This window comes from Lutjanus erythropterus, chromosome 4, assembly GCF_056507025.1.
Source record: "Lutjanus erythropterus isolate fLutEry1 chromosome 4, fLutEry1.hap2, whole genome shotgun sequence".
NCBI classification, from domain to species: Eukaryota; Metazoa; Chordata; class Actinopteri; order Lutjaniformes; family Lutjanidae; genus Lutjanus; species Lutjanus erythropterus.
Genome location: NC_139320.1, coordinates 5,342,581 through 5,369,318, shown reverse-complemented (window position 1 = coordinate 5,369,318; position 26,738 = coordinate 5,342,581). Strand labels below are relative to the sequence as shown.

The 26,738-nt window shown below is 39.0% G+C and overlaps 1 protein-coding gene across 1 annotated transcript in view; it reads left to right on the top strand.

Moving 5' to 3' along the window:
- Window positions 1–26,738, top strand: part of brip1 (BRCA1 interacting helicase 1) — a 59,636-nt gene extending 32,898 nt beyond the window's left edge. The window contains exons 15-20 of the mRNA XM_084716806.1: window positions 8,006–8,165; window positions 8,865–8,986; window positions 22,552–22,664; window positions 22,755–22,837; window positions 22,999–23,310; window positions 25,981–26,738. Coding sequence (XP_084572932.1) covers window positions 8,006–8,165; window positions 8,865–8,986; window positions 22,552–22,664; window positions 22,755–22,837; window positions 22,999–23,310; window positions 25,981–26,669 — 1,479 coding nt within the window. The 3' untranslated portion in view covers window positions 26,670–26,738. The remainder of the gene's footprint in view (window positions 1–8,005; window positions 8,166–8,864; window positions 8,987–22,551; window positions 22,665–22,754; window positions 22,838–22,998; window positions 23,311–25,980) is intronic.

The window sequence follows — 26,738 nt, the reverse complement described above, 5'->3', positions numbered from 1 at the left end:
TGCTGTTAGCTCAGCAAATCACCAACAGCCTTCACTCCTGTGAAGTGACATACTGGTGATGATAAATAATATAAAAGTGGATAAGGACCTTTTACATCCTATCAGATAGTATGATGCATGAAAATGTCTCAAAACATACATTTTATATTCATCTTAGTTCATTTTTTTTCTTTTGAAAAGAAGAAGGTCCTATCAGCGAGTGTCGTCTTCTTCTGGGCAGCAGGCAGTGTTTTTGCAGCGTTCAGTTGTCACCACTGGTGTGGCTGGGATGTGTAGAGCAGCCAACAAGGGAAGAGTGGCAGTCCAGAGGTGGCAGGTGGCTTCTTGCCACCAGTCCTGGCGTGATGGTTGCTGTGATATTTTGGGGCTGAATAATTTACACCGCAACAACACGTCTCCCCTCGCCACTGCGAAATGTGGCTCCTGGCTGCATGTTTCATTAATGCCGTCGCCTCCAAACCCCTTCCATAATTCAGCAGGCACTGGAGGAGCTGCAATGTGTCGCCACACAGCTCACTGACACCAGGGACACGGGGAAGGAGATAGAGAGAGAGAGAGAGAGGCCGGATGCAGAGGAGGTGAAAGATGGGGAGATAGTAAAGGGAGTGGGGGGTGGAGAGTAGAAGTGTAAAAGTGCGAGAAAGACTACAGTTCACTGCTTCTATCTAGTTGTTTCACCACCCTGTCCCAATTGGCAGAAAGACCTGGCCCACTTTACCGTGTCGCTGGCAGAGACCGAGCATTGCACCTACCATGCCTAGAAAGGGCAATAAATTATTCACACTTTGTTTTGCCCTCTTATGTGCTAAATACTGCTCATTCCCATTTATGTTGCCTGGGTATCATAACCATGGCCCTTTTAAGATCTCTTGTAAAAAATAAATTCACTTTTAATTGACAACTTCTGTCTTTTGAGAACAACCAAAATAATAGCTTGTGTTTCAGAGATGCAGTAAAATCCTGTACAACAAAGAGAGCTTTAATGTCCATTAATCTCAGGCAAGTAAAGGTATTTGTGGTGCAATTTGCCCTCAAAATGATATAAAATGGCCTTAAACCCTGTATACATCCATATAACTGATGCTCTCTGATAACACTTTGTCTCATATATTGCATATTTCCAAAAAATATATAGATTTGTAAAATGTGGAATGCAATTGCTTTTATCTATCTGGCATAAACAAGTGACCATACTATCATTTATCTCCTCAGATGTTCAAATGGCTGTACTTAAATAACCTTTGTTAATTGCCTTTGTCTTGAAATTATACAAAGAGGTGTCTAGTTGAGCATGTAGATTGACATTTTATAGCCTAGCCCAGTCTGCCAACTAAACACCAGGTCTCTGTCAGATGTTGTCCCTAAATTATTCATGAAGCTGCTCATGTCTGTAATTTTTGTGTCTGTAATTTCTGTGTTGAGTGTCTAACACCCACATGGCTGAAAGCCTTTGCTGAAGGTGCTGAAGATCTGTTTGACTGCACAGTAAAACGCTCTGCTTCACGCCTACATCCATGCAGTTGGATTTATCAGGCCAGTCCCGTCCCTGTATACGTGGCCTACATTAGAGCTGACTGGGGCAATCAGAGTAACACCTGCAATTTAATGCAAATCACCAACCCTGCAAACTTTACTGTCAACACCTACACAAATATAAATACTTATTATGTTCATTGTATTCAGTTTGTGTTCCTGTATTTGATTCCACTATGTTGTTTGGAAAGAAGAAGGTGTATGCCCAGGACTTTTTTTCCTTTTAGCTGTGGTATTGAAAAGGGTATTGAATATTGTCTTTTTTATACTTGCATTATATCATGGATTAAAATTCTGGTATTGTGACAACTCATTAACCTAAAAGAAAAGTGAAATCACTCCCTTTCCAGTAGACCACCATGGAACTTTACTTTGAAAAAAATATGAACGGTAGTCAGTGGCAAGAAGCAAATATTTTTTGTTCCCCTCATGTCATGAATTAAATATATGATGTATGTCAATTTTTTTAATAAACTTTTTTTATTTCCTTTTAACAGGTACAGTAGTACAGTGCAGTCGTGTGCTCAAAGACGCAACAAAATCGTAAATGTCTTTAGGAAGCAGTTCAGAGTTTTGGCATCTGCCTAATAAGTAGGGATGAATAATAATTTTGTCCATGAGCCCAAAGAAAACAGATAAATACACAGGAAGAAAAAATAACATGTTTGTTTATACTGATATTAGTAGGGGGGGGGGAACAAGTAAATAATAATAGAAGTTAGTGAAAAAAATAATAGTAAGTAAAAAGTAAAAAAATAAAGAAAAACAGAAAATAAAACTAATAAAAAACAGAATAAAGAATAATAAGATACAATGAAAAATAGATAAAATAGAGGAAAAAATAAAAATCCATGTGTCAATTTAAAAGAGAATTTTACAAGTCAGGAAAGTCGCTGTGTACTGTAAAGTTGTTGAAGTCAGACTGTGAAGATACGTAGTTAATAAGGCTACACATCCAAAAGTCGTGTAAGTGACGGCCCAACTCTCCCTCCACAAGTTAATGTTAGCTGCTGAAGCTACGATGCCTGTGTGTTTTCATACGGGCATGAAGCATAGACGTATCTGAAGTCTTAAGAGCAATGTGTCTCGTCTTTTTTTTTCCTCTTCCCGGGTGGTCAGAGGACCAGATGTCGCTGGGTTAAACACTTAAAACACAGGTAAGATAACATTACAAAGAACCGCTATGTTGGTGGCGTATACTGTGTAAAATGAGATGTAGTTCACTCAGCAGTTGCACACAAAACTAAATTCAGCTACGACAAATCTGCCACAAATTGCGATATTCTTTTCTTGTAGAATTATATTTTAAATTGACAAACTTCATCAATTCATGATACAATTTAAACAGGAATAAAAAAAAAACATTTGTTCTCATCGTTGATTAATATTCATATTCTTCCGAAGTGTGGTCCCATGGGGCAAACTGGGAGAGTAGGGACTTAGCCTCTCTATACTTTGCCCCTGCCCACAAAAGTGGTATTTATTGCAGGTCTGTTGTTTCAGATTGCTCTCTATTTTGCCTGTTCATTATACACATCCCCCACATTCACCCAAATTAAACATTTATGTATATTGTGGCCATGCTGTGTGGTAAACCAGAGAGACTAGAGTTTGTAGTTTCAGTTATACCCCTTTAAGACGGACCCAGTGCCGGGCATTCATCCCAATTAATCCTAATTGAATTGGTGGTTGTGCTTAATAGATCAAACAAAGTGTGTCAGCTGACCTGAGTCTGAAAATTTCCTCCCATCCTAGACCATAGTCTAATATGAATAGATGAATGGGTCATGCAGGGTTTGAACTGGCATTATATATTTGATCATAAGTGGAGTGTTAATGAGTGTTGGACTGAGCGAAACGGGTCACAAGTGACTTGAAACATTGGAAGAGGCAAGGGGGCAGGGAGCGCTGGAATAAAGCGCTTGTGCATTGAGAGAAAAAGTGCTGTGTGTGGGTTTGACACTGTGATTGACATTAGCTTGGCAGCTAACTTAACACAATGTTAGCTGAGGGTTGACCACACAGCTAACAGCAAGCTCACAACAGGTGATAGTTATAATAATGATAATAATAACTTGGATTTATTTAACGCCTTTCAAGGTACCTAAGGCCACATTACAGATTACGAACAAAAACAAAGAACAGCAATGATTGCTGGAGCTGTGTTCAGCTAAATGCTGTAAATCTTGGTGAACAAGTGGGTTTTCAGACATTTTTTGTAAAGCTGTATGTGTCACACTGAATGCTCTGTCACTGACGGTTTGCAGGCTGGTATGGGGAGTGGAGAGCAGACCTCTGTCTGAGGACCATAGGTTCCAGGATGGGGAGTAGGTGTGGAGGAGGACAGACGGGTACTAGGGGTCATAGAGGGAATTGTAGGTGAGGAGCAGGATTTTGTAGTTGATGCGGGACTTGATCAGAAGCCAGTGAAGTTGGATGAGGGTTGGCATGATGTACTGTCAGAGCCTGGCAGCTGAGTTCTGCACACACACGGCCATGGCCAACCCATGACGATCCTCCTTTCTCTCCCCTTGAACAAACGAGTGTTGTGATGCTCAACTCATGTCTGTGCTGGAGAACAGAGAGAAAGACATTAATAAAAGTGTCTGTGACTGTGTGTTCGGCTCAAACTAATCTCCGTTGTTTGGAGTTTAGTTTCTCTCCTGTGCCATTGTTTATATGCTTCGGTATCTGCTGTATTTTACTGTAATGTTCACGTTTTCTTTTTTTTTTTAAGATTATTTTTTGGGCTTTTGCCTTTATTGTTATAGGACAGCTGAAGATATGACAGGAAAGGGGGTAGAGAGAGAGAGGGGGGATGACATGCAGCAAATGGGCCACAGGCGGCAAGCGAACAGGCAGCCGCTGCAGAGAACTGACAGCTTCAATCCATGGTGGGCACGCTCTACCAGCTGAGCCATAGGGATGCCCCACTGTCATGTTCACTTTTAGCTGTACAGGAGTCATGTCAAATTTCATGCTGATTAAAAACCATAAATTTCCTGGCTTTGCTGCTTCGTAATATAAAGCTTTTGAATAACACAATAACATGGGACTTTTATTGTGCAGAATGTATAGGAAATTCAGTGTTTATCCGCTGTTTTACAGCTTTTTGACTCAAGCAAAGGTGCTCATCTTCAGTTAAAAGACAAATCCTTCAGCTGAGTTGACCGAGTCAAGCCAAGCCAGCCATGGGTTGTGGAATACTACCTTTCTGCTGGGGAAAAGTGCGGTAGTTAGTGCATTTTTGTTACATACAATTGAGCTTGCCTCTACATAAAGCAGTGGCCTCTGGGACTTTCTTGGAGTTGCCCAGTGAGAAGTGGCCTGCAGGTGCTGGATGGTACGCAAGGCTGAGTCACAATTCATCTCTGTACAGTTTTATGTCACAGGTAAGAACTTTCTGACTGTTGTTTGTGTCAGTGCATTGACAATTTGGACTTTCTGACTTTCTGGGAATTTAACAGCTGTACTGCTCATGACAAAGGCCAGGCCAAAGTACCTCAAGCCAAATAACATTGATGAAGTCGTATCACCAGATCTGCAAAGAAGGGTAGTCTTGTCATTTGATTAGCACATGGTGGTGACTTGGATCATGCGATGGGGATGCTATAATCACACAAACCTGGTAAATCCAAACATGCAGCAATGGTGAACTGGGGATATCTGGCCGAAATCACTGACTATCCTTCAACTCCTTTCTCTGGAGGATTTTTGCCGCCATCCCAGGCAGTTAGTTGATGAGACGCATCCAGAGTGGGTAAATGCTAGCTCACCTCTTTTGAATGAGCTAATAGTCATCATGCATTGGTGGAATTTTATAATCACATCTCTGGCATCAGAATAATTTGCTAATTTCCTTTGGTCTGTAATAAACCCAACTTGATTTTTCTTCATGACTGCCTTTATGGTTTATTTGCAGTCTGGTCATCAACTGGAATTACCTTTGTTTTAAATCTTATTTTCTCTTATTTAATGGTAAAAAATACACTGACCAACCTTTTCTGCCAAAGATGAAAAGTAAATACTGTCAGAGTTCTGCAGATATGATTATGTTGACTTCAAGACACGATCTTTGATTCTGTCTCAACTTTTCCTGTCGCATAACTGTTATCAGTGAGACTATTTTTTCTCCGTACTCGTTGCCTTGTGGAATTAGCTCCTTTCCAAGTGCAGTCTGGCAGATAATAGCTGTTTTGTTTAGTGGTAGATCTGCCTAAAGTACATAACGTGAATTATTCATCTCCCGCTCAAGATTGCACTGGAAAGCAATTGCAGGACAAACAGTTTGCTGAGTTGAAGACGCACGTAAGGGGGGTCCTTGTCGATGTAACACTGCATATTTAGTGAATGTGCCATGTTTTATTGATGCAAACGTCCTGGACTCACTTGCTTTCAGAGGCACCAACCTGACGAAATCTTCCCCATGCTTCATTTCACCACTACGAGGCAATCACACTGGCATGCAAGAAACTATCCATGCTCTCATACCGTTTCGTTTCCCTGTCTGCCTCCGTTGTTTTCCTCTGTGCTGCATAAAACCTGCAGAGTAAATTTCTGTTCAGCTTCGTGTGGTGCTTAGAGGAATACTTGAGTTGGCTGTTGTCAGTGAATACTCCCCACCTCCCTTTCATCTTGGGGCCCTGTCTGCTTCTGGCTCAGGCTTTACAGGTTGACACTATTTGCCTGTTGAGAAGTTTTCTGCTAAAGAACTTCTACTTGACCCTTCTAACACATTTCCAATCCAGTGAAGCTGCTCTTTTATTGTGAAGCCATGCTTATTCAAGGATATAATCTGCCCGGCACAGACATGAGTGAGGCCATGCTAGGATGAAGGCTTTTAGATCAATGTGCCTCCCATGAGAGCTGCTGACTTTTTGCACTAACAATAGTACAGAAACAGTGATTTTATTACAGAGGGGGTTTAAACACATCAGCTTTCTGCCAAGTGCAAGTAAAGCAAAGAAATCCAAGCTGTTTGAGGACACGGGATCAAACATGGGCAGCTCAATGCTTCCTGTTCTTTGTTTCGAGCATTATGTTTCAGCATTGTAAAGTGCCACGATGTGGTAAAATACCATGTCTTACAGTTACTTCTGTGGAGTACAGCTTTACAACGTCTGCTGCCTTCTTTTGATATGCAGCCACATTTGGCGCATTGCTGCATAATATTTATCTGAAAGTGCCGTTTCTTTTCTTAAACTTGTTTGTAGTTTGTATTTGACTTTGTTCAAATCCATTTCAGACCCATGTTGCTTTAACCAGACACACCAGATTCAGACAGGAATGACAAAAAGAATCCACTCAGTTTTTAAAATGAGTGCAGACTCACAATCATTAAAACAGATAGAAAAGAAACTATTTAACTAGCCTACTTGCCCATAACCTGACATGCCAGATGGTTTGTTACACAGAACCATCTAGAAAGTCGTTCTTAGAAACTGTTTGGAAAAGGGCAAGCTCTTTCAAAAAACACTTAGCAGGTGATTGAATGAGCCATTTGTCTATAACGTGTAACAGGCTAACTTCAATCATTCAGATCAACCAGTGGAGCCAGCTGGTAAGCGAAACTCTTGCCGAAGCTGGTTGAGAGAAGAGCGAAGACATTTTTTTTCCACGGACGAAAGCCTTTAGTGACGTTCTCTCCCCTTCTTTCAGTGAAGAAATACTCTCCAGTTCTGATATAACTGATGTCTCGACCAAAGTGGTGGATTGACTGGCAGACATTGCCGTCCATAGAGCCATGCTACTAGCATGTCTAACAAAAACCAAGGTTTATTCTGTTAAATGTCAAGCAGATGAAGATGTGTAGTGATCATTTCCTATAACTACCAGCTCTTGCAGTATATTGTACACAGAGGTCCTAGGAGGGACTACTGGCAGCTACTGGCGCAGTTTTAGTTGTGATGACAGTGAGAAGCCTCCATGGAAGCGACTTGAATGGCTTTTCTCCATGTAAAAGATTTTGTTCTTCACCCAACCAGCTTCAGCAAGAGTTTGATTGATATTTGATTGAAGTTAGACGTAAACAGATGGTTCATCCAATCCACTTGACAAGTGTTTTTTGAAAGTGCCTGCCCTTTTCCAAACAGTTTGTGAGGATGACTTCTGTGTAACAAACCATTTGGCGTGTCAGGTTTAACACCAAGCTGCACAGAGCAGATTTAGCAGGCAGAAAGTCAGACACAAAAACAGCACAGAGAATCAGGTCAATTATCAAAATAAGTGAGTGCAGATTCATGATGATAAAAACATGCGGAAAAGAAACTATTTAACCATAATAGAGGCACAAAAAGCAACGAAAAGTCAAATCACCAAAGTCTGAGCAACTCAACTATGTTGCAGGCATGTCTCTTTCTTAGCAATATTGAAGATTTACTCTTGTGGTTCTGGTTCTATTTGATCAAGTTCTTTTTCAAGAAAACCTAACCAAATATCTTTCTTTAAAACATGCCTCCTGTGATTTGATCAGATGCTGGACAAGTTGCGAGACCGTTGGATCAACACTGGTCTCTGGGAGAAGCTAGAACAACAGAAGACTGTAATCACAGAGCCCCGTGGCGGCGGCAAAGGGGACTTTGATGAACTGCTTCAGACGTACTACGATGCCATCAAGTACTCTGAGGAAAGAGGTGAGACTGTTAAACAACTGTTCAATCAAAGTTTCAAGATAACTTACTGTAATAGATTTGAGTTTTGAATCAAACTCTTAAATTTTGAAATAACAAAAAAGACCTAGAATTTTTAGTTAGAATTTTTGAGGAACTCAAATGAATTGTTTTTCAAAAAAATTGTTTACAGTGAGCTGTGAACCTTATGTGGTGCTTGAAAATTAAATGGTTTTAATTGAAAATATTGCAAGATTAACCATTATTCACTTTCACTTCAACGAGATTACTCAGTAATTTGTGAAATACATTTTTTTATTATAATTTTTTAATTTCATTTTTATGTGTTTTTTTAAGTCAAAGAGTTGGGTTTGTGAAGTTTGGTTTTTCAAAACCTAAAGAGTTTGATTTGGGGTCAAAACTCAAATCTAAAAGTAGCCTTGAAATTTTTAGTTTTCAGCTTTTTCATTTTGACAGTATAGAACATTTTAATTCTTCACAAATGAGACAAAATAAGTGCATTTAGGCAACTTATCAGAATCTTGTTTTTCCCTCTCATCATTAAAACTGTACACATATTTTAAATGCTTTATAAAAGGAGTACTGTGGATATAAATCTAAAATTTGCTGAATTTTTTATTTATTTGGTGACCCAAATAAAATCTCCAGGACTTGGTCTCTGGGACTGACTGATCCATACTGGTTGTGATTTCTTTGTTCTAGCTGGTGCACTGCTGATCGCTGTCTGTAGGGGTAAAGTGAGTGAAGGACTAGACTTCACAGATGACAATGCCAGGGCAGTGGTCACCATTGGAATTCCCTTCCCAAACATCAAAGACCTCCAGGTAAGTAGAATCACAGCAGTCTGACAGGTATTCTGCACAAACTCTTGCAGTTGCACCGAACCATGGAACATTTACTATTTGGCAACTAGGAAACAATATGATTTGGCAGAAAAGCTGAATAATAAATTTATAGCCTATTATATAAAACCCACTTCCAAAAAAGTTGGGAAACTCTGTAAAGCATAAATAAAACAGAATGTGATAATGTGATAATCCTTTTTGGACATTAAGCTCAATTTCAAACGGTACAAACACAATATTTTATTGGCATCACTGTCCCTGTGTTGTTCAAACTAGTACCATGATGACATTAGTTTCACACTGATTGTGGCCAAAAAGATGAAGAAGTGAACATTTAACAGACAAACAGTTCAGATGCAATGAGGACAATAATGTATCTTGAAGACATACTCACACACACACAAACAAACACACACCAAATAAGAGCATCTCTTTTTGGTGATCCGTAAAAAAAAATCCCAAAGCGATGTTGCTGTGTCTGCCTCATCCTTAGCAGATAAAGTTGACCTTTAAGTTTGACTCTCTCCCCGCCTCCCACCTCTCCTCCCCTTTACTCCTCCACATCCTCCTGTCAGAGCACGACGAAGCTTTCACTAACCTGTTCTGTCAGTGTGGCAAGATGTGTGGGTGATTGAAGCTTCCCAGACCCTTTCACCTTAGCCAAAGCTGTCAGTTTCACCACTGTCAGCTCTCAGGGCATTGCTTCTTCTCTTTTATATTTGTTTTTCTACATTTGTCTTTTATGTTTTCTATTTAATATTAGCACTGCTGTTTAGGTGCAAGTAGTCTTAACCATGCTGCAAAGAAGCTCATATTAGTGTTCTTACCATGTTTTTGTTTGTTTGCTTTTTAATTAAATCACTGTGGATCCAGCATTTAGTTAAAATACTTTTTTTCATAACAAACTAACAGTTGGGCTCAACAATAAAGATTGCCCACTTGCTTGGGGCAAGTAAAATGCTCTGTCAGGCAAGTGAGTTGCAATATTTACTGGGCAAATGATAAAAAAAAGGATGAAACTATTTATCTATTTTGATTAATAATGGGTGATGTATGGTTAAAGATCTTTTTAATGCAAACATGCTGATTTTGGCCTTCCAAATATAGACATTTCCTGCTTTTTTCCAATTTATCATAGCTGAATATCTTTTCTTATCAACATTTTAAGAGATCACCTTGAACTCTGAAAAACTAGGATGGACACTTTATAGACATTTCATCCCTAGATTAAACATGACAAGAACTTTTAGTCTTTGTTGTTATTTGATAACTGCTTGTAAATAAAACAAGTTATACAGAAGCAAGTAAAAATTGACCCCAGGCAGTAGCTTTCTGACCCACTTGCCTGACTGAGCAAGTGGAAAAAACATGTTGAACCCTGTAGGGTTTTTTTCTATTCATAGGACACCAAACCCCTTCCTAATACCTAGTATGGATGAACACTGGGAACAGATCTTAATGTTTCACTCCAGTCACCAAAATCCATGCACAGTCCACATACCAGATGTGCCCATCGTGCTGAATCTGACAGTAGGAGGTTGAACAGGACTACTAATTTCAATATTATCTAAAATGCAGTATGGCCAAGTTCAATATCCAAATTACTTTTTTAAAATAAAAGTAAAATGTGTCACAGCATGAAGCATTGTAGTGTTACAGAGGTGCCCCACCTTACAGATCATATTTTCCAGACATAACGTAACATCCTTGTTTGGAACAGACCAGCAAATATCACATCATAATCATTTTCACATTTTTTTCTGTAAAAATGCAAAAATTACCATACTGAGTCTTTTAAAGAATGAAAGTATATATTTGTTACTCTTTGTAAAGAACTCTATCTTCAGTAGGAACCAGAGGTTTTGTAGTCGGGTGCCAAAGACAGGGTAGGTGAATCAGAAAATATGAAGAGATGGACCAGCACATTGTAGGTTTGTTTGCGTGCATTTACAGGAATTGTTCATTCTTGTTTTGGTGTTGGGACTGGCACACAGGAATGCTGTGCTTAGAGTGTTAAATTACATAGGGTTATTTTATTCAGCTAGAGTAACAGAATAAATACCAAAATAAGGCATTGAAAAGATAAAAGAACAAATACTTATTATCATAAAGACAAATTAGCCTGTTTCTTAATTAAAAGTCAGTATATAGTTTCATGTAACCCTGCTGCATCAAGCTTGTAAAATAATGTTCCTGATTGAGAATAAAGCAGAAGTTGAGTGGATGGAGCAGAACACCAGGGGGAGGTTTGAGGCAGCCAGAGCTAGTTAGGACCAAGGTAGAGCTGACCAAGCGTGAAGAGACTGTGCATTTCTAATCACATATTCTGTGCTCCACATCAACAGCCTTTGTTTATTTGCTACATGTGCTCCGCTCCTCAGAGAGCTCACCATCTCCTGCCACATCTTGTCATAAGTGTGGCTGCCGGAGGATCAGATGGGCAAGGCTGATGGACGTGACTGCTGTCACACCAAAACCTTTCATTTTTATTAAGCTCTCTCCTTGACTACCATTAAAATATGAGTTTAAATAAATGAATAATTGAGCAAATTAACAGCAGAAAAAAAGAAATGCTGTCTTAGATTTCCAGATAGGACAGTTTGGATTGAAGCAAGGGTATCTTGTGGCTTTACCTGTCAGACCACTTCCATCTGAATGAGCCAAGGTATATTATCCAGCCTCAGCAGCCATCCTATTAGGACAAGGATGAAAATTTCATTCACTGTTATGACATTTAAACAACATGTGTAACTGACTACCTGACAGGGACATATTATTACTAATTACCTGTTAAAAATGTAGTCACTTTATTTTGTACTTATTTATGGCATTTAATTCCTTGTAATTCTGTGATTTAGGGTTGATGTGTGGAACTGCTGAAGCAAAATGGGGTCTAATATGAATGACCTGTAGTATCAGTTTATAAGTCAAACACACAACACTGAAAGTGCCTGCCCCTTTCCAAACAGTTTCTGAGGAAGACTCCTCAGATTGTTCTGTGTAACAAACCTTGTGTGTCAGGTTAGGTTTTGCCTGTTAATGCGCATAATAGGAGATGGAAGCACTTTTCTTGAAAGATTCTGATGTAGCGAATCTTTAACTCGCATGACTGATCAGGTGTTTCTGCTCTGAGAGGAGGAGGAGGAGGAGAAGAAGAAACTCATCCCACTGTCTGTGTCAACTGTCCCATGAAAGAAAAAACACAACTTTTCCAGTTTGTCTCATGAGTGGCCAAGTCGACTGTGTTTGTTTCTTCTTTTTCCTCTCCTCCTTTTAGGTTTTTCAGAGGTTGCTAAACAACAGGTTTTGTTTCTGGTTCAAGACCTCTACTTCTTCTACTCTCTTTATTAATGTAGCCTATACTGCCAACTTCTGATGAAACTACGATTTGTGCAGTCTACTTTATTCTCCCCATGGAAGCAAGCCTAATTTGCATTTCTTTTTGGTGACATTTCAAAAGTTTGCCTCAAATTTGCTAGACAATTAGATTGAAACAAGGTGCACTACCCAGAGCAAAAGGCATTATTTTTACTTCTGCAGTCAGATTTGTTTTAGGACCCATACTGGTCTTTGCATTTTCAAAACTGCTATTGCCTACATCATGATGTTGGCTCTTAAAGCTACAGCAAAAAATATCAATCCTCAACTCTCTGAAACTGCTGATAAAATCACTTAATTCTAAGTCCTGCTTTCAAATTTGATTTGTATATGTTTTTCTGGCTTCCAGTGGAGATGAGGACAGTAAATCTCTCACGTACTATTGTGTTGGGTTTGTTGAGATATTTGTCTTATTGTGTCTACCTTGTTCAGACCTTACAGACCATCTTCTAGTCTCATTTTCTTTTTTGCACGTTTTTCTCCATCTCTTCTTTTCATCTTAATCCTCCATTTCTTCATTCGAGTTGTGTTCTCCTTGGCCTCTTATCTTGTCTGTCAGTGGCAGAGGCAGGCAGGGTGGCCCCCAGAGAAGCCCTGGGGGGCTGTAAAGGTCTTTGAGCTAACCCCCATTACACTGCTGAGAGGATGGGGACACTGACACTAATGACTGTCAAGGCCATGCAGCTAGCCCTCGTAGCGCACAAAACTAGCACACTGCAGCACTCTGTCAGAGAGATCATAGACTCCTTAAGGCACATGTAGTGGTGTATCCACTACTGGACAGTCAATACTACTACATGATGGTCAGTTCCACTGGAGAGGAATTCAGGACTTAGTATACCCTCTTTTTGGTCACCATATTTTTTGAGTAATGATGGATAGTTCTATATGGTTTTATCTTGAAATGCAGTGATTTAGGGTTGTTTCAAACAAGTGTGTGCTCATTTGGCTTACTGGTGGATGCTGTCACATCATTGTTGAAACTGTTGCCATTTTATTGCAGCGCGTTTTTCCTCACATCCCCATCCTGACTGTGACTGATGAAGGCCTTTGCTGCTACTTTTGTTCCTTCCCTAATTTCTTTCTTTGTCGCTGACGTTGACTGTGTTTATATACGCAAAATTTTACATTTTTGGCCCTTAGTCTGCAAAAGACAATATTTCTACTTAGCTGTACTTAGCTTACTACATAGTGAAAATGAATATTCCACTAATATTCCCATTTACATGCTGCTGTGTATACTTGTGAAAATTGTAGTATAGTATTACAGTAGTTTTCCAATGGTGGTGGACTCCACCTCGCAACCATCTTCTTGAAAAGATCAGCATTACAACAGTTGTACATATCCAAAAACCTGTTGATATCCAAGTCTTTCATGAGAAGTAGTTTTTTTCTCTTTTCAACCTGAATTGTGGGCTTTTCTTTTGTGCTTGCATCTCTATCCCAGTGTGTCAGAACTACAGTAAAAATAGTATTTTTTTTTGTGGCTTCAGCAAAACAGGGTTGGGCTTGTGTTAGGGATGTTAGTTTCTGTTATCTTTGCTTTCGTTAGCTGACACCCATTAATGATCAACTAAAAAAGAAGATGCAAAAGGATGTGAAATGGGCTATAAGAGAGGTCAGGTGCTTGCAGGTGCTTTTTATGTTGGCTTTCCTGAAGTTTATCCACCAATCTTATGCATTATAGCAGCATATTTGTAAGGATCACACTGTGCTCTGAGCTCTCCGATGGGCTGATCCTGCAGCTGGAACAGAGAAAGTGTCACAGTGCTCTGTTTTCTTTGAGACTGAGGCTATTAGATAAACACACAAATTGTTCCAGTTGTGTTCTTCATTGTTGAATAGCAACAAAACAATCAAGCCTTCATTAAAGACATGAACTCACTTTTTCTCCCTCTTCTCCTCTCCTTTTTTCCTTTCATATCATAACCGTGAATCTCCACATGCGTAGGTCTACACTGTGTTTTTTTTGTCTGGTGTTTAGCTGCACTTTGTGAAAAAATCAAAAAGCAAGAGAAAATTCAGAGTTTCAGGATTTCTCCTGTTTTGTCGTGCTCTTAGTACTGATGAGCGGAGCTGGCGGTGCATTGGATGCACTGCTGTACTGGCTGGCTGTGCGCACCGCTGCAGCGTGTGTGCGTGTGTGTTTGAGATGGAGAAAGAGTTAACCAATTAACAGGTAACTGTCAATGTCTCTGGTTTGTCTGTGTGTCTCTGTGTGTGTGTGTGTGTGTGTGTGTCCCCAACCCCAGATTTTAAGCTGGGAGATGTGTGCGAGCGCTGCGTTATATACACTACATACATCTGCTATGTTCATGAGATAAAGAAAATAAACTCTCAGAATCTTAAGAAAGGAAATTTTGTGATACCTATTTTCCTTATTAAACAGAAGAATATGTCTGATCACCTTCTTAATTTAAGTTTCGCTCTTTTACTGAAGTAAGATGAGCTTAACTGCCTTATTATCTCATCATAAAACACTAAACAAAATAAAGAAAACTCACCAAATCTGGTTTGGTCAAAATAAATCCTTAATTCACTGCCTTTGATGTGAAAATATTAATTCTACAGAGGCAGGCCATTAAGTTAGGTATATGAATTGATAAAAATTGCTTCAAAAGATTCAATTCATAGTTTGTACAGGTGCTAGAATTCCTTAAACCCTTGAATTTTAATGTAGTGTTTTCAAGGTTTGAAAGTGCTTGGATTTTGCACAACGTGCTTCAAGCACTTGCTTGAAATTGCAGTTGCATTACTTTAACATCAAATTGCTACCTGACTAAATAGTTTGGGTTAGATAAAGAAATAAAAGAAGTTGGATGTTGGCTCAACCAGGATGCTAAATTAACTCATAGACATGTGACACATTAAGCTTTGTTTTGTTCTCCTTAAATTGGTCACCCTTCTGTAGAATGCTGTTTTTTATTATTTTGATTATTTATAGCATTATAACACCTGATTTTATGTGACGAAGAAGCAAATTAATCATTTGATTATATCTATATTTATATGGATTTTACCACAGCTGTAAGGTGCTGGAAAAGCTTGAAAATACACCTTGAATGTTCTTCAAAAGTGCTTGAATTTGACTTTGGAAAAGGTGTAGGAACCCTGCACTATATTCATCCAGTCACTCAACCCTAAAGCTGAGGTGGTCTTGATTTCTGCTGCAGAATTGGGCCTCTGCTGCATCATACTGTGGGAAACTCAACATCCCCTGCTCTTTCTTTTTTTAAACACCAGGAGCTATATTGCATCTCATTTTAACACTGTTAATGTGTTAGGGTTTATTTTTCTTTAAACACATTTGCGCCTACATTAATGCTCCGTATTAACACCCTATCATATTTACACCATATGTTTCATACTAAACCTGGTTCCCTTAATGCACACAGGCCCATGTATACATGCGTGACATGTTCTTACATTGTCACTTCCATGCACTAGTGCTAACATGTGCACATTCTCTTAAGAGCACACATGGACCCAGACATATTAATTCATTCATCCTACGCCACACTCACACGGCAGCACCCCATTGCTAGGATAAGAGGTGTAAGCCCAGCTTCTCTCCATTTAAACTACTCCAGCACTTTAGATGCCTGCACGGCCTGCATTCCCAGACAGGCATAACTCTCAGACGCTGCAGCCTAAGCACGTAGCATGGCATTTTACTGGCCTGTTGTGTTATTGTGACAAAGATCAAAGGTTGAACTTGAAAAGTCCTCTGCAGAGAAAGCCCCGAGAAAGGTGGTATTACATTTATGTTAGAGTTTTTCCAATGGCATGTTTTACAGTGAACAGTCACGGCCTGCGTGAGTGACTCAAACAATCAGTGGCTTTAACAAGCAATAAAAAGACACTTACAACTGATAAGGCATCTCTCTTAGTTTAATGAAGGGCTTAACCAACCTCTTGCTGCTACCTTTTATTAAAGACAACCACGAGAACGTTTTAATTCTGAGGTCTGCGAGCATGTAAAACGGATGGATAAAGGGGATTTTGGAGGAATGTTCAGGAGTTTATGGAAATCATCAAGAAGAGGCGGTGATGGATGCTGCAGGCACACTGAAGACACTGTACATATGGCTTTATCATCAGCCACTGAAGGAAAGCTATATAATACATGATCACCACTCACACTGTCCCTGTCAGCACCACAGGCCAGCTTTACAGACACGTCTTAGTCCACATTCTTTTTTGCTGATGCATGTTCAACCCTTCATTTACCCCTTACCCTTTATTTACCCCCCACACCTCCTCACAACCCGCTTTTTAGCAAAATCCATTACTATGACTGGGCTACTGTGTAAAATAATTTACTAATACTATTCCTATCACAATACAAAGTTTTAATGCCCAATCAAAACCATGTTAATTACAGTACCTTGTTAGAGAGACATAAATTACGTTTTTTTTACGACTCCAAAGATTAAAAGTCTTTGGGATATAATATTGAGTATGTTTGTTTTCAAGTATGTATGTAAGTATGTTTTCAAAATAAGAGCCCTTTACATCTACAGCAGTGTTGGAAATTAACTTTTTCTTTCACTTTTTTTAAACAGTGATTTAATGTGAACAAAATCAGTATTGGTTCAAGTCTTGCTATGTTCTGCTTTTCTTTGTTGTCACACAGCGTCTTCCGACAGGGAACATAAGGTACCGTCTCTGCTCTCTGCAGCCACCAGACTCCATTGTCAGAACCGTCTTTTTATCTCGCAGGACATGGGAGTCGTAGAAGTTTGTGTTTGTTAGTTAGCTTGTTATTGCTTGACTTCTGTGTGACTTCAGTGTTTTAACACGTTTGTTTGAGTCTGAACTAATGTTACTTGTCGTGGATCAAAGCAGCGGTTGACGAGCAGCTCCAGTGCGCTGTCGGGGGAAATGTTTTGTTTTTCTTTCTTTTTCCTCAATGGAGTTTAGTGGCTGTGAAGAGAGCACGGAGGGCAGCTACATTTTGCTGTTTGTTAAAGGCTACCTAATTGTGAAGAAAAGTGGGCAAAATGTTTTAAACGTAGCGTGCACTTAAACTGATGTTGATTTGGACCAGGTTAAATGTGTTAAAGGAGTGGTGTAACATTGTTGAGCTGGCTCAGACACAGAGCAACAGCTGCAGCAGGAGAAGAGAAGTTTTGTTGCACCCACATAGCAACTGACATGGATTTTTTATGATTGCTTTGTGGAATTAATTGTGTAATTTTCTCAAAAAATCTCAAGCACAACCATGCCCAATTGAAACCCAAAATAGGAAAGTGTGCAAAAACTTGGATGAAAACATTTCAAACTGGGATAAAATCTGATATCTGACACTTTTTATATGCTAAATTACATGGTTAGAAGGCTGTTGTGGTTCTTCGTTTACAGAGGTTTTAACTTTTCTTTACCTTCCTGTTCAAAAAATGTAGTCAGTAATGTAATCCAAGTATCACGATATTAAAGCAATGTACCTTGATTACTTTCCATTAGGTTTATCTTACCTCAGCATAATTAATGGTGAAATTGTTAGTCTAATATAGTGGTTTTTAGGCATATGTCTGTTTGCTCCACGTTTGGACCTAGTTTTCAAGTGACAAGATTGTGACAGGGTTAATTTTGGTCATTTTTTAATTAAAAAAAAAAGTTCAAATTCTCTCATTTCAGCTTCTCAAATGTGAATATATTCCAGTGTCTTTACTCCTCTCTGACAGTAAACTGAATATTTTTGTGGACAAAACAAGACATTTGAAGATTTCATCTTGGACTTTGATTTACTTTTTTCACTACTTTCTGAGAAATAATGGTTAGTTGCAGCCCTAAAAAACAGTATATTAGGCTAAACAATTTCACCATATTTTATATTGAGGTAATCCAAAAGTAACAGAAAGTAATCAAGTGTCTTTATTTTATTATTGTGATACTTGAATTATGTTACTTATTGCATTTTTTTAACAGGTAATTGGTAACTGTATCAGGATATATTTTTATCCATGTCTGTAATGTTGTCTCCCAACCCTGGACAAGACTGACCCAAGTTTTAGTCAAAACACCCACAAGACTAAAATAAGTCTGAGATTTAAAAAAAATATATTTAAAAGAAAACCTTCCTCAAGGCTGAGAAATGATTTAAGTTCTAGAACCCTGTTCCATATTTCTCATTACCACTCAGAGTGTGTGCTTTTTGCTTTTTGCAGCCTCAACTTTCACATGAAGGTAAAATCTAGCAACTTGACTCTCTTGTTCACTGAAGTTCCAAATGAAGTTTACTTTTTAGTGGAACATAAGAGGACAACTGTTAGGATTTTGTGTGTAGCCTTGGTGTGAGCTGATCCATGAGCATGTTGGAAAGCAGTGTGATAGTCTGGTGCCCTTGTGGGCGCGCACGCACGCACGCACGCACGCACGCACACACACACACAAACACAAACAAACGTGGACACCGTCTTCAAGACGAGCCACTCAGCTGTCACCTCAGCCTTATGTGGCAGATGAGGCGCTCAGCAATCTCAGTGACAGGCACAAGATGTCCCGGACTGCCAGGGGCGTGCACACTGACACTGACGCGCACATACACACACCCTGCCTAAAATGTAGCTCAAACAGATGCGCTCAGCTGCGAATCATGCCTAGTGGTCAAATATATGTTTTTAGGGATGAACAGGTAGCTGTAGAGGACAAGGCCAAAGCAAGCGAGTGATCTCTTGACATTTTAACTAATCCCTTCTAGTTTGTGGTTTCTTGCACATTTGCGAGATTTGCTAGCAGCCAGAATTGGCTTTTTCACATATGCAACCTGTCATGTTAGATTGGACGGTGACATGGTACAGACCAGGGATGTGATGGCTCGAACGCTGAAACGGACTGTGATTGGATTTAGATGACACTGGCGGCTCGAGGCTACTGGCCTTTCTGCTCTAGCTGTGGGTTTAGAAGTAGATTCCTTAACTGCTCTGGTGTCTCATACATTGGCAAACATCTCACCATGAAGCCAGCAGCATTAACAAGACTTCCTGTGACATGACTATATGAGTTGCCTCCGTTGACAGCCTGCACCACTATTGTGTTCATGCAGATAAAAGCTGTTATTTTAAATCTCCTGACAAGCCCAGGCCTTCATCACACAAACTCTAAAAGTCTTCCAGTGTCGGTGTTCAGGTTTTCTGTGGTGGCAGGTGTTGCTCAGTTGTTTGCATGCTTCTTAGGTGAGGTGTTATTAGTCATAGTCCAACTTTGGGGCGACATTTAGGATTTCCTGTGACTCTGCTTGTTTGTTTACGCACACAAGCCCAGACAGGCCACAGTGGCATTGCGTGATGCGCGTGAGGGAACAGGCTGTACCTGCCACGGCCCTGTGTTTGGTGGCTCAGGGCGAACACACGGTACCTGTCAAAAGCAGTTAAAGCCCCGTTCAGCAGCCTGCCCTGCATGGCATCCCGTCAGACGCCAGCTGAACTTTTCACTTGTCAATTCTGAAAGGTTAGCGCTAAAATCAGCAGCGACAGATGCAAATGGATGGGTGCTTTCCTGGCATTTTTGTGCAGGGATGCTTCATGTCACCTCGACCACCTTGTCTGCCCCCTCCTACCTCCTCTCTTCTCTGTCATGGCCTCTCTTTAGCCCCTCTGTTCCCCTTTCAGAACACATCTGTCTATGAGGGCAGGTATAACCGACTCCTTCAGGTCCTCAGTAGTATTTGTTTGGGGTTTAGTTTGCCCTAGATCCATCGCCCACTCTGTTTTCCCCTTCATATCCAAGATTAATCCAATTAATTCTCCATCATTAGACATGTATGAAACCCTCCCTGCCAGGTGCTGCCACAGTTATGGCTGTTGTTTTTGAGGTTGAACAGATTGTTAGGTCAGTATGTTTAGAAGTCGTACGCTGGCTAGTAACTTCTTTTTTAAAACAATATTTCTGAGACATTTTTCCTTTATTTGTTAATAGTGAGATTGATATCTGAAACTTTTATATGACTTTATATTTTTTCATATTTCCCTGTAATCAATTAATAAACAGCAAAGTGGAATAAGTCACTGACACAAACTGCTGTTCTCATCCTGTTTTACCAGTTTAGTCTAGAACCAGATGAGCATCTAGAAACCTGATATTGACAGAACATTTCTGTTCATTTTTAAATAATGTTGTATCACAAAATAAAGAACTCTTGAACAACATTAACAGTTTCCAAAATGATACTGCAGCTTTTTCAATGCTTGAAAATAAATCTTTTATCTCCATGTGTAATCTATTATCCATGTGGAAGTCTGTGGACATGCTTTAATATCTAACTTTGAGGACACACACACAGTATGCAGATGTTTATTGAGAGTGCAATGTCTACATGCTTTTGAGTCAACTGCCTTCAGAAAGTGTTTGTATTGTAGTGCCCATTCTGAACTTGACCCTGTTAAATGACTCCCTTATTACAATAAAATAAACAAAGAAAGTAAAACTAATACTGGAACTAATAAAAACTAAATGAAAACATACATAAAAAAACATATAAAAAAAAGCCTAAACTGAAAAGACCAAACTTATGCTATGAAACTAACTGAAACTAAACTGAGTTGAAACCAAAAATTAAAAATAATAATAAAAAAAAAACTAATGAAAGACATGAAACACTAATAACTCTAATGCAGAACAGTCCGAGTTTAAGCAAGTCCATCAAAACTAAAACATGTGGCACTACTCATCTTCAGCATGTTAAATCAGCTTTGTTCTCCAGATGTTTGTAGTTATCTTGGCTTCATCACTTCATTAGTAATGTCAGTATTGCCACTGATGGAGATGTTTTCACGTGAACATTTGATGGATTAAAGGAACCTGAAACAACCTCAGAATAAGGTTATTACAGTACTAGGTGTGAAAAGGAAAACAAACATTCAAGTTAATTGAATTATAAATTAGACTTAAGAAGATAAAAACTAACTGAAACAACATTGTGTACTTAGAAACTAACTAAAATAAAATAAAAATATGCGGGAATTGTCTTTAGTTTGTTTTAGTCAATTTTGTCAAATGTGTCAACATAGCAAGCATGAGGAGGCACTGATGCATCTGCTTATTGAGACTGGGATGTTCATAAAGGTTTGTGTTTGTATCGAAATACCAGATAATAAACCTAACGATGAACATCAAACACTCAGAGCTGCAACAATCATTCTGTTGTTAATCAAAATTAAATTAATCAGCATCTTTTGATAATTGATTAATTGTTCTGAGTCATTTTTTTTATGAACATTGACCAAACAATTAATTGATTTATAGAACAAATGGTGGACAGATTAATTGATAATGAAAATAATCATTTCAGGGAAGACTGATTTGTCCAAATGGATCCAAATATGTGGAGCTCTAAGATGTACCTATGTTTCAACTGACAAGATTGTGATCAGATTGTGACAATTAATTGATTGATCATTTTTAGTTGTCTTTTAATTTAAAAAAAAAAAAAAGAAAGAAAGAAAAATCTGATTCTAGCTTCTTAAATGTGTAAACTGAATCTTTTTGAGTTGTGGACAAATCAGGACATTTGAGGACGTCATCTTGAGCTTTGATCAGCATGTTTCACCACTTTCTGAAATTTTATGGACCAAACAAGCAAACGACTAATTGAGAAAATAATCGACTGATAATCGATGATTAAATCGATGATTACTGATTATTGATTATATTATATTAGATATTAGGGATGATTAGTTGTAGCCCTATAACAGTAAGCTAAAGAATGTCACCATATTTTATATTGAGGTAATTCAAAAGTAATGTAAAGTAAGTAAGTTACCTTACTTTAATATTGTGATACTACATTTTTTAACAGGTAATTAGTAACTGTGTCACAAAACATTTTTAAAGTAACCCTCCCTGTGTACCTTCTTAAATCTTGCCCCTCACTAATACCCCACATATCATAATAAAAAACTTAACACTGAAACTAATAAAAGCTAAAACTACTCACCGAAACGTTTTTAAATACTAAAAAATTAACCGGAACGAGCAAAACCTGGACCTGAAAACAAAATTTGAAAAGATGAGAGAAAAATGAAAAATTACAAAAAAATACAAAACTATCTGCTTTAGACCCCATCCTGATGAGCGTAAGATACATGAAACATTTGGTGTATTAAGTTGTGCATGTTGTGTTCCATAGACACTGAATCATCTTTAAACCCCTCCTGTGGTTTCAGGTGGAACTGAAGATGAAGTACAATGATCAGCACTGTAAGTCCAGAGGTCTTCTCTCAGGCCATCGTTGGTACGAGATCCAGGCCTACAGAGCTCTAAACCAGGCCCTGGGCAGGTAAATCTGTCATCAACAGCTTCAGTGATATGGGACATTTACTTTTGTGCCCTCTGTCTTTTATATTTTAACCTATGAACCATTTTACAGGTGCATCCGCCACAGGAATGACTGGGGTGCTCTGATTCTAGTGGACGACCGTTACAGGAATAATCCTAATAAGTACATCACAGGTAGTCAATACTCTTTACAGTGTGTGAACACTGGCTGACTCCATGTTTCACACTGCACAACCTCTCAGCTTGAACACTAGATGGCAATAGTTATCCACTGTAAGATCTTTGGTAGTGTTTGTCTGATGTGTGTGTTTGTGTGTGTGTGTTCGTGTTCTCAGGTCTGTCTAAGTGGGTCCGCCAGCTCGTCCAGCATCACGACACCTTCAGCAACGCCATGCAGTCTCTGGTAGCGTTCTCTCAGGCGCAGCAGAAGGTAGAGGCGGCCCCTGCAGACAGCTCTGCTGTCTCCTCTGCTCCAAACGGTCGCTTGTCTGGGACTGTAGAGGGACAGGGTCCCCCCAAGGCCTCAGAGCCTCAGACGCCCTGCTCATCATGTGTGGAACCACCTGGACCTCAGCAGAGCACGAGCCCCTCCATGTTCAGTTTCTTCTCTCGTACACAGTTGAAAGCTGAACAAAATGAAAAAGCAGGTGAGCTAAAATGAAGTTTGAAAGAAGAAGTTTTGGTACTTCCAGGTTCATTTATTCATCAAGGTCCAAAAAAAACAAAACAAAAAAAAAAAACAATTTTACAACACTTTCAATTAAGTCCATGTCTGTAATGTTTTATTAACATGCTTACTGTGAGTTATAATCTGCTGACAGAACTGTAAAATCATAGTTACAAGCACTCATAAATATTTATAATGCTTTTAACAGTAATCATATCACATTGTAAGACATTTTATAATGACTTATAAGGTCAAGTATCATATTACCTCATAATGTCTGGTCACTCACTGTATTATGCAGTTATTCCCATATTTTTAATATATTATAATCACCTTAAAATGCAAAATGATCACTGTTATAATATATTGTAATGTCACTCTGTTCTGAATGTTCTCAGGCTCAGGATTTCTTCAGGATTCTAACAAAATATGCTTTATTTGTAAATGAAGATGTGCAACTGAGGGGTATTCAGCAATGAAGCAAAGGTTTTAGGAGCTCAAACTCACATCAGCACAATGTAATAATTAAAACATAATAATATACATTGACATTGATAAATGCAAATAAGAATGACAAATCTTTTCAGTACCCATGACAAAATACAACAATATAAATACAGAAAAAGTAAATAATAAATCAATTAAATAATAAAACATTAAGGCAGTCAGACATATATGATTATGAATATTTGAGTGCTTGTAACTATAATTATATCATGCTATGAGCAGATTATAAATACGTTTATAATGCATTTAATGACACAGGCATCATAGACAGTTTTACCATAATTTAATACACTGGTCTCTATCCTCTCCATTATGTACTAATGTCACTGTTGAATTAGTGATGACAGATTTAAGTCTGCAGTATTAGAAAGGTTTTACATTTTTGGAAAAAGTAGGTTTAGCCTCTTCTTACCTTCTGTGCCTATGCAAAAAAAATAATAAGAAGAAATATATCGCAATACATCGTTCATTTTTAATCATTTTTAATCACCTTTTTTAAATTAAGGCCAGGAGAAAATAAAGTTGAATTTAACCACTTTATTTTGAATTTAACCTCTTTACTTGTTGTTTATTAGTCAAGGTACACAGGTAATAATTTTAGGATTTTGCACAAATAAGCAGGGATGAATGAAAAATGATCTTATCTTGATACACATTCAGTACTGTTAAATTGACCTGTCCTTTTTTAGTAACAGTGTCCTGCAGTCATTTTCTCCCTTCACACTGTTTCTGTTGTGTCACATGTTGATGGAGCAACTGAACATTACACCTGTTAAATGATTGGCTGTTTATGCACCCGTTGCACATTCCATTGTAAGGAATATGATAGACTGTTAATGAGCCAGGTCGTATTTGTTATGTGTTTTTATGGCATTTAATGCCTTTAAGTGAAACTACTGACACATTTTCTTACTGCTATCGATGAAGTGTCTGTTGATGATGTATATCACCATTGTTTCCTTGGGGCAACATAGTTCACTTCAGAAATTAATTTGAGTGAAAAGTAAAGCTGCAATGGTTAATTATTAATCATTTAATAATTAATAATTAAATGATTGATGATTATTAAATTCATTGGCAACTATTTTGTTAATCAGTTTGAATATTTTTTTAAGGAAAAAAAAATCTATTCTGTCTGTTCTCAGCTTCTTAAATGTGAATATTTTCTGGTTTCTTTATTCCTCTCTGACAGTAAACTGAATATATTTGAGTTGTGGACAAAACAAGACGTTTGAGGACGTCATGTTGGACTTTGGAAAACACTGACCAACATTTTTCATTGTTTTCTGACATTTTATTGGCAAACAACTATTAATGGATCAATCAAGAAAACCATAAATGACACTAGAACTGACAACAAACACCTTCATCTACAAATTTTATGCAGAAACTCTGCCTTGACACTGTTTTACCTCATTTACATTCCTGTGGAGGAAAAACTGCTTTAATACATCATTTCTTTCACCCTTTAAGCACCAATTGATTGAACTGTTTGCACCGTCCAGGACCTAATTCTAACTCATTTTTCTTTTTTCTTCAATTGTAATATTTAAAGCAGTGCTGTTTTTAAAAGGCAACGATCTAAAGGTGCATGCCATTTATGTGCTCAGTGATGTATGAGCATGACATCACCACAAGAAAATATGTTGAGGTGACGTGTTTGCACATCGCCTTGGCGAGCACCCATTGTCTCGGGGGGTCACGACAAGGTTGAGCAGTTGAATTCGGTTTGGTGGATAGGGGTGGCAGCGGAGTAGCAGCTCACGCCCCCACCTCACCCCTCAGAGTCGGGGGTGGATGTTGGGGGCGGGGGCCATGGGATCAGTTGAGTGGCTTGCCTCATTACTGTAAGGTCTTTTGCGTGCCTGAGTGGCGCTGGAGCGAGCTGATGAGCAGATGTTGGACTGTTGCTTTTAATTAAATCCCCTTGACCTTTGTTTGGGTTATATTGAGCGTAAGCCCACATTTATATATATATTTTTTTTATATAAAACAGCCTTGGCAGTCTTGGTACTCTGCAAATCTGTCTCATTTCATGGTGAGACTTAAAAGCGTCTTTGCAATTCTTAACATGTTTGCTCTGTTGTATTTATATGCTTGTATAGTCTAATAAATATCTTTTTGTTTTGTTTTCTTGATGCAGAATGTTTGAAGGTGATGCACAGTCCCCCTACAGAGCCCCTATTGCTTCAAAAAAGATCAACAGCACCTTTCTACCACATTTTCAACTCCAGCCCCATCAGCAGCAGCTACAAGAAGCCAGTCTTTAAAGATAAAACGCCAAATAACTCCTACCACAATCAATCTGAGCTAAAGGAGAATCAGCAGATCTCCTCACCACAAAAGAAGACTGAGGCGGCTCCAGAAAGTTTCAGTGAAATCAAAGTGGAGCCCCACAGTTTGTCTCTGACAGCCCCTCCCGCCTGTGAAAGTGTACCCCTCTCAGCAGACAATCCCGATGAAGACGAAGAGGACGAAGAGGACCAGACCATCTTCTTCACTCCAGAACTTTTCGAGGGCGAAGGCGAAGAGGGCAGCCCGCAGCCGGCGTCGCCTCCCAGGACAGAGAGCCCTGCCCTTCTGTCAGAGGAACTTTTTGGCTCTGAGCAGGCCCAGGGGCAGGGGCAGGTCTCTGCGCTTGATGGACAGAGTGCTATTTCAGTCAGTAAGGAGAGCGCAGAGCTGTCACAGGGACAGAAGGAAGGAGTCAGAGGACAGGAGCAAGGTGAGGAGGGAGAGCAGGTGGCTAACCAGAGCAGGCAGGCTGAGAGTAGACTTCACAGGCTGTCCGGGTCCAGACAGAAAACTCCCTCTACTCAAACAGGTAACTAACAACCTGGAAACAAGAGATATTGTGAATGTCTTGTATACAAGTAAAGTGCAAATAACATGTTTAATGGA